General features: G+C 36.9%; 1 protein-coding gene across 4 annotated transcripts in view; it reads left to right on the top strand.

The window, feature by feature from the left end:
* evlb (Enah/Vasp-like b) overlaps nt 1–7,275 on the top strand; it is a 65,932-nt gene extending 58,657 nt beyond the window's left edge. For 3 of the 4 annotated variants that reach the window (XM_034698822.1, XM_034698825.1, XM_034698824.1), the window contains exons 5-13: nt 1,290–1,357; nt 1,474–1,727; nt 1,892–1,989; nt 2,150–2,189; nt 2,311–2,359; nt 3,957–4,014; nt 4,108–4,168; nt 4,307–4,364; nt 6,223–7,275. In XM_034698822.1, coding sequence (XP_034554713.1) covers nt 1,290–1,357; nt 1,474–1,727; nt 1,892–1,989; nt 2,150–2,189; nt 2,311–2,359; nt 3,957–4,014; nt 4,108–4,168; nt 4,307–4,364; nt 6,223–6,260 — 724 coding nt within the window. In that variant the 3' untranslated portion in view covers nt 6,261–7,275. The remainder of the gene's footprint in view (nt 1–1,289; nt 1,358–1,473; nt 1,728–1,891; nt 1,990–2,149; nt 2,190–2,310; nt 2,360–3,956; nt 4,015–4,107; nt 4,169–4,306; nt 4,365–6,222) is intronic. The other variant, XM_034698823.1, reaches the window with a different exon arrangement.
* Nucleotides 7,276–10,572: the final 3,297 nt, after the last annotated feature.

Here is a 10,572-nt window from a genome sequence, read left to right as displayed (position 1 = left end):
CTTGAGCATGAACAATAAAAATCTCAATGATGTTTAATCCTAAAGTGTTCATTTTCATGACTGTCGTTTGCTTCTTTCCATTGTTAAAGCTCCTCTGGGGAACTCTTCATTAATCTTTGCATGAACAAAGTGGTAGCTCTTACCTCATTGCTGACTTTGTCCTATACATATGGAAGTGGTGTTGTTTCTTAACAAAATATATAACATCCTAATGTCTTCCAAAACATATCTCTAGCTCCTGAAAATGTAAAGGAAGCAGGTTGCAGGTACTCACTTTGTCTGACACGTACCTCATGGCAGCCGTTTCAGGCTTGAAAAATGACCATATAGAAATAATAAATCTTGTTGCTGATTGACTCTGAGTGCGTTTCATAACCAGCTAAAACTCCTATCAGGAGCTTTAAACCAATTTGGTAACATTTTTCTTTTACCTTGTAGCAAAATTAAAACAATATAATTTATTTGGACCCTTTACACATCAAACTTTTTGATGTGTAAAGGGTCAATTGGCCACAAAATTATGGAAATTGTAATACTAGCAGTGATGAACCTACACATAATCCTCAGCCGACAGGAGTTGCCGGCCTGTGTGAAGAGTTTTAGCATCTTTCTGCTAATTGTTTTTGCTTGAAAGCCCCTCTATGAGGATTCTTTCAAATAGTCAGCAGTCCCTGCAAAAAGGCTCAAGTGTCAGTAGGCTACCTGACGAGTGACAGAGAACACATTTAGTAAGTAAATGACAACAAAACAGATATGTTCCAGTCCAAAGCCCAGCATAAAGCAGATTCAAGATTAGATTTTACTTCTTCAGGGCATGAGCATGACCCAAGAGGACGTGAAGGTTGTTCTGCTTGCTTATTAGGCAGCTTTCTCCTGACATGTTTGACATTCGTCCATGTTGTGTAACTAAAAAAAAACAATGTGTCCTGGATATATATTCAGAATTAATGTGAGAGTGCAAACAATATCAAAGACCTCTGAAGAAAAGAGGACATTTTGTCATTTTTCATACTGAAAAAAATGGCCAAAAATGTGTTTTCGTGAAAACTTTATCCTGACTATTTTTAGTTTTGTTTGTGTACAAAAACATCCTGCAGTCATCACTGAGTTTGAGCCTTTGCAGTGTGTCACTTTTCTCTGAACCTGCTGTTTGAAGTTTGAGGCAGAAGGACTTTTCTCTGGCTGCTGCTGTGAGGTGGCTGCGCAGCTCCTGTGGGACAGTGAAATGACAGAATGGCAGATAAGACGTGACATTTGTGAAATCATGTGTTTCCTCTCTGTCCCTTTAGGCAGATGATGGAGCAGCAGCAGCAGATGCAGGCACATATGGAGCGGGAGCGGCGGTCGTCCAACTCAGGTACTCGAGCCAAAGACCCATTTCTTCTTACAGGAAAGATTTTGTTTTAAATAAAGATCACCTGAACCAAAAATAGATGATTATAATTTACAGATCACCTCACACTCTCCCTTCAGGTTCTCCTTTCCAAGGCCACCCTGCTGTTCTCTCAGTGGCGCCCCCTGTAGTACCTCCTCCTATGAACATGAACATGGGTGGTCCTCCTCCGCCTCCACCTCCGCCGGGACCTCCACCACCCTCAGTAATGGCACCCCAGCCTCCTCTCCCTCCTCCTCTTCCCCTCGGTGGAGGGAGTTTCGGGGATGAGCCTCCGGCAGCGACAGGTCTTGCTGCTATGATTGCAGGAGCCAAACTGCGGCGCGTTCAAAGAGTGAGACACAGTTTATCTTTGATGTGTTGATGAATCTCCTTCAAGTCAGACAAGATGTAACAGCATTATGAGCCACCTGACATAGCTCACATATTTGATCAGTTAACCATTCTATATTTGAAAGTAATGCATAGAGCTAAATGAGGTTCCTCTCCTCTCCTCAGTCTGAAGACAGCTCTTCAAGCGCCAAAAACGATGCCAACCGGACGAGTGGAGGAAGCGGAGGACTGATGGAGGAGATGAACGCTCTGTTAGCACGAAGGTCAGAGTGATGAGTCCAGAAACCACATTACTGATTTGCATCAATACATAAGTAGTCTCTGAAGCCTTAAAATCAATGTGTGGTTAAGGATTCATTTTATTTAAACTCAATGAAACCCTGACATTGACTGTTCTTACTTGAGGCTTCTTCTTTCTCCCAGAAGGAAAGCAGCTTCAGAGAAGCCTGACGACAGCCAAAATGTGAGTGATTTAAAAACTGTAATGATTTTCATGTGATGTTCAGTATTTAAGATGATAATAATATGTTAATATGATGTTATTACACAAATGAATGCTTATTAATCCTTGTAACTTCCTTTAGGATGACCCAAATTCTGCGTCACCCAGCACCCGCGGACAGAATGCTACAGGTAGGAAAACTGAGCACAACAAACCAAACGTTCAGTGGATGTTTAATGATTTGTCCTTAGCTTTAATGTATCCAAAAGTGGGGAATCCCTGAGTTGGACTACAGCTCTCTGCCTTTTGGTGTATGTTAATTTCACTCTCTTTCCCTGTATCTTATGTCTCTATCCACTGTCCTATCTAAAAAAAAAAAGCAAATGCTACAAAAATAATCTAAAAAAGAGAACATAAAATAAACACGCAGTGCCCGACTGACAGTGAAAAAGAGACTTTTTTATGTTCAGCAGTCAACCTCTGCATACATTATTTATTTGCTCTGGGTAATAAGTCATGAAAGATGTTATGATGCCTCTTGATATGACTAAGGTTTCCTTAAAAATGAAATGCTTATCTTCCCAGTGAGAGCCTCACTCTCAAACTAAAGGCAGTATAAAACATAGAGAGAATAACACATCATACACTGTGGTGATGCAGAGGAAGAGAAAAGTGCATTCACTCAAATACTTGAGTGGGATGTTGAGGGTTTTGAATTTTGACTGTTTACTGCTTCACAATACTAGGATTCACTTATAGACTCTTTACATACGATAATACATTTTGTTTAATTGCTTTAGTTAATAGTTACATATGAGGATTTTACATTTGAATTATAAAACAAGCTTATAAAATATAAAGCATTTATGTAGGAATACCTTCTTAAATGTAAAGTAATTAATGGGACGCTGATGGCCTAGTTTTTTCAGTGTCAGTGCACCCCATGTACAGAGGCTGTAGTCCTCATTGCAGCAGTCGCTGGTTAATATCCTGGTTCTCTTCAGCTGTCCTATCAATTAAAGGTGAAAATGCCCATAAATACAACTTTTAAAATAATAATGATAATAATTAAAATAATCTCCACTTTGGCGCACTGGTTCAGCTAAGCGGTTAAACCACATGCCCCATGTACAGAGGCTACTGTCCTCATCCCTGTTTTCTGACTGTATCTCCTGTTCTATCCTCTCTACAAATGCATGAAAAGGCCTCTTAACTTTAAATTAAGCTTCATTTATTTCATTAAATAAGTGAATGAATAAGTAATAATCCCTCTCATGATGATCTCATTTTTAGTAAAATGTAAGTAAAAAATATCTCTTATAGCAGCACTTTTTCCCCATTATGGATACTTTTACAGATTTTAAGCTTCTTTTTGTCAAAATACTGTTCTGTAAATTTTAGACATGTCAGATTCAAAGGCAGGATTTTTACACATTAACAAAGGGGCACTACATAAACTTAATTATGAATCTAATTAGGGCCCTGGTTGGCCTTGCAATTTAAGCCTGCACCCTAAGTTCAGATGTTATCATTCCCCACATTTCCTGCCGTTCTATCTAATTAAGGTAAAAATGCCCCAAAACAAAGAACCAAAAAAAGAAGTATGAATATGATGACTTCACAGATGTAAGGTACATCTTGAGGATACTCTGCTAAATGCAGGAATTTGATATCCAAAGTGTCACTGCATATTTGTACTGTACTGTACTCGGGATAAGAATCTGCTCTGTTGAAATGTCAGTACGTCCCTGCAGATTTCTCAGTCTAACCTCCTCTCCTGTTTTCCAGACGGTGCAAAGAAGCCGTGGGACCGAGCCAACTCTGCAGACAGGGCGATGGCTTCAAGGTAGGAGCTTGGAGCAACACAGCTTATTTGGTACAACAGTGGAGCAGAGACACAACAGTTCATCTAACAGAGGATGATTGTTTTTGTGTGCAGGGTACGGGCCGGGGCCGGTGGCGGCGACACAGACTCGTTAGACCTTGATAGAATGAAACAGGTAATAACTTTCACAGCTTTCAGTTGAACCACCAAACAAAATATGAGTTTTTCCTTTTGGTCTTTTGGTGTACACGTTTTTACAGGAAATACAAAACAAGCAATGTATCAATTCTGATGTTGTCATTATTTTCATTAGGAAATCTTGGAAGAAGTGTTTCGTGAATTGCACAAAGTGAAGGATGAAATCATTGATGGTATGTTTGATTTTCCTCTCTCACACTCAAAGGGGGGATTAGTCAACATAGGAACACAGTCTCTCATCTAATTTATGTTGAATAACATTGAATTAGAAATCCCAACCCTGTGATGACGGGAATTGGACTGTTATGTGGAGCTCTGACCACTAGATTGCAGTAGAGTCCCAAAATTTGTCAATGGAAAATTCAAACATCAAATCCTACAATACAAAATAACTGCATTTAAAAACATGGATACACAAAAAAACCTTTGAGTCAGGCAGATAAAGTTAATAGAAACACTTTGGATAATAACATTCTTATTTGGATATGATTGTTAATGAAATATGTGTTCAATAATGTTAAAGGAATGTGTATAACAGCCAGGAGAGTCATCAATGTCATACTGAAATCATTAAATAATAAGACTTTTTAGGATGTACAATGCAGTGACAGAAACATTATTATTGTAAAACATTGTTATTTTAACCAAAGAGATACATACAGTGAAATATGGTTCATTACAAAGCATTACTTATAAGTAAACAAATATTTCTTCATGATATGGAAACTGTGTTTTGGTACGATGGTATGCAAAATTCTTGTTATACAGGACTATTTTGAAAATATTATAGTATTAATACATTTTAGATTCCAAAGTTGAAAAGTATAGATATTAATAACAAGAATATACTGATCACATTTTTTAAATCTCACCTCTTTGACATTGAACCCTCATTGAATCATTTTGTTTAAGACACTATATATATATATTTTTTTTTTTTTATTACTCACTACATTTTTATTCTGGAAATCACACTTCACATTTTCTTAAAAGGCACACAGCAGTAAGAAATACATACACAAAAAATGAACAACGAATACTGAGATATTGCCAGGTTCGCCCACACGAAATGCTGGGCCCCTGGAAGGCCCCGTGAATGGACCCTCGCAGTTGTGATGTAATAACATCAAAAGATGCTTTGGCTCTCTCTCCTACACGAACACATAATCCAGTCCAGCCACGTGTTTTTGGTTCTGGCTACTTTTCACCCAGATGCTCCACTTCATGCCTCCTCTCATGGGCAGATGTCAGGTAGCTCTTTTCACTTACACTAGCTGATGCTCAGATCTGCTTTTGGGGCTGAGTGAAAAAAGTTTGTTTGAAAGACATTGTCGGGGTTAATTTCCCCAGCTAGCTCCTTTCTTGTGCTTCTCTTTTCTTTTCTGACATCCTGAGTTTTGTGCAGGTCCTGGCATGGGCATCAATGACATCATCAACCTTAGAAAAAAATGACTCATGCCTTTTTAGGCAAAGGGGGTTCACCTTTTAAAAACAGGGTACAACTTACTGTAGTAAACATTAATGAATATGAATTTATGTTGCTTTAATCAGTTACGGTGAGAATCTAGTTTCCGTTACATTTGGTTGTCATTGCTTTAATTCAGGATGGAGCGTGTTATTGCTAACCTCCATGACATCCCTTGGCTCAGAAAGTTTTCCCCTTTTTCCCCACCCTGGATATTACCACTTTTTCTGTCATTATAAAGGATCCTGTGTTTACCCTAATGTAATATAGCAGCATCTTTCATCAAGACATTCCCTGCTCTTTAAACCTGGAGCTTGTCATGCAGACTTTCTTACAAATATTTTAAGTCTCAAACTAATTTATTGCAATATGATGTAAACAGTGTCAGCAGAGATCATGTGAGTGTTTTATAGTGTTCCTGTGATATAATCAGTAAAGTAGAACTTTATGTAGTTAAGAGAGACCAGTTGAGACAGGCTGTTACATTATGTTATGAGGATGTGTAATCAACCTGACCTTTTCACTAAACCTAACGCAGTGTCATGTTTTCTCTCCTTTGCCTGCAGCCATTAGACATGAACTCAGTCGAGTTAGCACGACATAATCTTTCAGAACCATCCCCCGACATGAACCACCTTTTGGAAAAAACCATTGCCCCTGCAGCAGCTGCCGTGGCCCTGAGGAGGATGAGGAGGAGGTGGAGGAAGAAGTGGGAAAATCAGGAACAGAGGCCCAAACTGTGATATCTACTCATCCTGTTCAGCTCCGGTGTTGAAGCAACGCAGCCTCGTTGCTGTAACACCTCAGACATGTCTGTGTAGCGTTTGGTTTGTCTGTTTAGAGAAAAAGGACGTGGACGGGGCACACTCTCGCACTGATTCCTCTGATTTAAACATTTTCTGTCTGTTTGTCTGCCCAGTCCGCCCCTCTGTCCTCAGCCTGAAGGAAAACGGATAAAACTCATGATTTTTATTTGTTTCACTTTTTTTCTCAAGTTTGTTTAAACATAATTTTTTTTATCATTGCTATCATTTTCATTATTATGACCATCATTTTTATGATTGTCAATGTATTGTTGATATGATTAGTAGTAGTGTAGTAGGTACAATGGTAATAATGAGGAAATGATAATGAGGATCTGATAGTAATGGTAATGTTGATTATTATTATTATTGCACATCATTTTATGTTAGCCTTTTGTATTTTATATTGGTCATTTTCATTTGTTTTTGTTTAAAATACATTCAAACGTTAATCCAAAAAGGTTGTTTTTCCATAATCTAACCTGAATTTTTAAAGATTTTTTATCCTTTTCGCCAACACAGCTATGTGGCAGACAAAACACAGCCCTGACCTGAAACCGAGGGTGGAATAAACTTCTTTGGATATTGCAATCTTATGAACAAAAAAAAAACAAAAAAAAACTAATACACCAGAGTATTTGTGATCATGTTGTTAATAAAATGTTTATTGGCTGCAAGGATATGGTGAAGTATTGTTCATTTTATTCTCTCCTTTTATGACCAAGTGCTTCCTGGTTTGACAACGAAAAAAAAAAGAAACACACCAAGTTTAAAATGAATTCAAATAAAACTGTGACCAATGTCTTGGATAAATGAGGCCGTCTCTTTTCTGTTGTGCTCATTACAGTGCTGTTTCGGTGTCTGTGCTGCTTTTTTTTCTGACTGTAGTTTTTTCTCTCAACAGTTTTTTTTCATCATAAAAACCTATGCTTTTTGAATAGGTGCCATAACTGACAGCTGGTGCAGCACAGAGAAGTGTGAAACATGAGCTTCTTCTGAGCAACGGTATTGTTTATTAAGTGTTTCACACAATATACAATGTGATTAGTGTTCTACTACTAGCTTGATAGATTCAAAATGACCAATTTATGTTGCCGCGGTTTTATAGATTAGCTTGTTCCTATGCTAGATTTTCATTTAAGGTCTTATATATGGATGCTCAATTGCAGTTATAACACAACTCTTGGTGTTTTCTATTAGCCGTACAACACCAGATATTGCTTTAAGTTCAATTAAAGAAAGACAATAAATTGTGATTTTGAGGGTGGAAATTCACTATTCTATTCAGTATGTTTGTCAGTTTGAAGTACAAGCATGGCATCAAATGTAAAAACAGCTAAATAACCCCACATGCATCATACTACAGTAACTAATATCACAGCAGGTGTTTGTTAAAGGCTGTCCATGGTAAATCACATGCTTTGAAATCAGTGATTGAGGTGTGGTTACAGGTGCAGCAGACATGGAAGCCTGAGCAGTGCAGAAGAAGTGTTTCATTGCAATTGCCCACACTATAGCTTTACATTACATTATTGCAGTCACAGACATAAAGCTTGGGTTGATGATCCATTTTAAAAGATTGTTTCATAAAATGTCCTTTACATTCAGACATAATAATCAATTAAATACCAAAAAAAAACCTATGTTGCTTGCTCGTGTATGCAATACATCCTTCCTTGTGATTATTTAATTAGGTTAAAAGGTATGAATGCAAACCTGCCCATCTAACTACAGTACCTACAGACTTATAGCTGCCAAACTGTGTATCTCTCCCTTTAAAGATCTAGCTTAGTTGCATAGGTTTGTTGAAAAATGTAAAGCTTTAATCTAAGGCATTAAATGCATTAAACATTTATCTCAATGTTTTTCAAATGTCATGCTGACATAGCCCAAAATGATATTCAACACTTATCTTTGTGAAAAAAATGGTCAGGTTTTAACCTGTGCTGGACTATTAAAAAGCTGAGCCAGGGACCACCATCACTAACCTTTATTAATCCTTGAGAGACCTTTAGGTTTCCCACATTACTAATAATTACTACTAGTAATTTTGGTATACAACAATTAAAACAAACCACAACAGGCAATAGACTACTTTGGTGGGGAAATGAATGCACACTGAGATAAAGTGATTTTTGACTGTTAAAGAGAGATGAGTGTTGATCCTGTGTGTGAATAAGTCCACATGTTTGGGGCACAGAAACTAAAGACAGAAGTTCAGAATAAACCTGCTCAAAGCATTAGACAGCTGAAAGTGTCAGTTTTGTGAGGTGGTCCAGTTTAAAGTAGCTGTTATAAAGGGTGATGAACATCCAATAAGGAATCGAAAAGGATGAAATGATACGAGTGTTTATCTGGCCTCTGTGCAAGAGAAGACCTACCAACTTTGTTCAACAATGGTGAGTGTTGTAGGGATCTCCAGTTACCAATCTAAGAGCAGAGTCATACACTGAGGCTCTTGGATTTGAAAGTCCAAGCAGCTGCAAGATGATATCACCATGATCTAGGGGTGAAAGACAGGCTGCTTCCTTTACACTTTCCAAGAATCAAGATGGAAGGAATCATGATATCAATTAACAAAGGTCATTAAAAAAAGAACATTTGAGGGATATTCTGCGCAAACTTTTTCATATATTCCAATCATTTTAATCCTGGCTGTGGGTCTGGATTAACTATTTTTATTTCAAAATTTTGAGATTTGTTTTGTCTTTCTGCAGCCAGAGGACACATTTTTCAAGACCTCTGGTGTTCGCTCCTCTCCAGCCTTGGGGAGGGTCTCTAGAGGAAAACATTTAGTGCTGGATATGGATATGGTGGTATACAGATACGCATTGGTCTGTGGACCTTAAGTGCTATGTTGCTGTCTTTGTCTTGTCAAATGTTGTTGTGAAAGTCTGTACATGTGCTGCCTCACTTCAGAAAAATAAGGAAAGAAGGAAAAACAAAAATATTTGTATTAAAGGGCCGGTAGATGCAGTTCTTCTTGAAAAAGGACTAAGAAATATTAAAATATTAAAATACACATATTCTTGATGAAATTATTGCCGTTGTTGCAGTGAGGCATCTTTTGAGTTGTGAATGAACAATATGTGTTATTTTTATTTTCTATCAGCTTACTTTGCTTTAAAGAGCGCTTGTTTGTATGTGTTGCTTTTCCTGTTCTCTTTTGTTTAAATGTTTATTTATTTGTCTCATTTGTTCATATGTTATGGTGTATATATGTATAATGGAAAAACTAAATTAAAAAAAATAAAATGAGATTTGGTCACTTCTGAAGCTAACCTTAGTATAAAGGGAGGATCAAAATTAGCTGCTGAAATTCCTGCCATATAAAGCATTCTTCTTACTATGACAATAGATGGGTAATGACTAAAGTTTATTTTTATTTCTGTGCATTCAATCAATCAATCAATCAATCAATCAATCAATCAATCAATCAATCAATCAATCAATCAATCAATCAATCAATCAATCAGACTTTATTAATAAAGCACTTTTCATACAATGACATTGTAACACAAATTGCTGTACATAACTTCAAAATAGAATAAATTAAGAAAAAGATCCCACCCCCAGTCCCGACCCCAAACCCACCCCATAATCCTAAGGTTAACAACATAATATGCAACAATAGTAATAAAAACAATAAAAATAAAATAAATAAATAAAATAAAAAAGGAGTTGCTGAACGAACTGAGGAAACGCTCTCAAGATATCTTAATGAGAAAAAATTAAGATCACCAAAATTAAGATCAGGAAATTAAGATCACCAAAGTAAAATACATTTCTAAGATAATAAAAGACTAAAATATTAAACCATTAAAATAACTTAAGATGCTAGACTTAAAATAAATAAATAAGAGCATAAATAAATAAAGTAGAATAAAAGTGACTAAAATGGAAATAGATAATAAATAAATAAATAGAACTATTAAGAATAAAAATAAAACTCAGTTAAAAGCAAGACTAAAAAGGTAGGTCTTGAGTTTGCCTTTAAAAATATGTATGCTCTGGGCAGCCCTCAGATCCTCAGGCAGGGTGTTCCACAGGCGTGGGCCATGATAATAAAAAGCTGCCTCACCGTGAGTCTTAGTTTTTACTTTTGGTACAATT

Source organism: Notolabrus celidotus, chromosome 13, assembly GCF_009762535.1.
Source record: "Notolabrus celidotus isolate fNotCel1 chromosome 13, fNotCel1.pri, whole genome shotgun sequence".
Lineage (NCBI taxonomy): Eukaryota > Metazoa > Chordata > Actinopteri > Labriformes > Labridae > Notolabrus > Notolabrus celidotus.
This window is presented reverse-complemented; position numbering and strand designations above follow the sequence as displayed.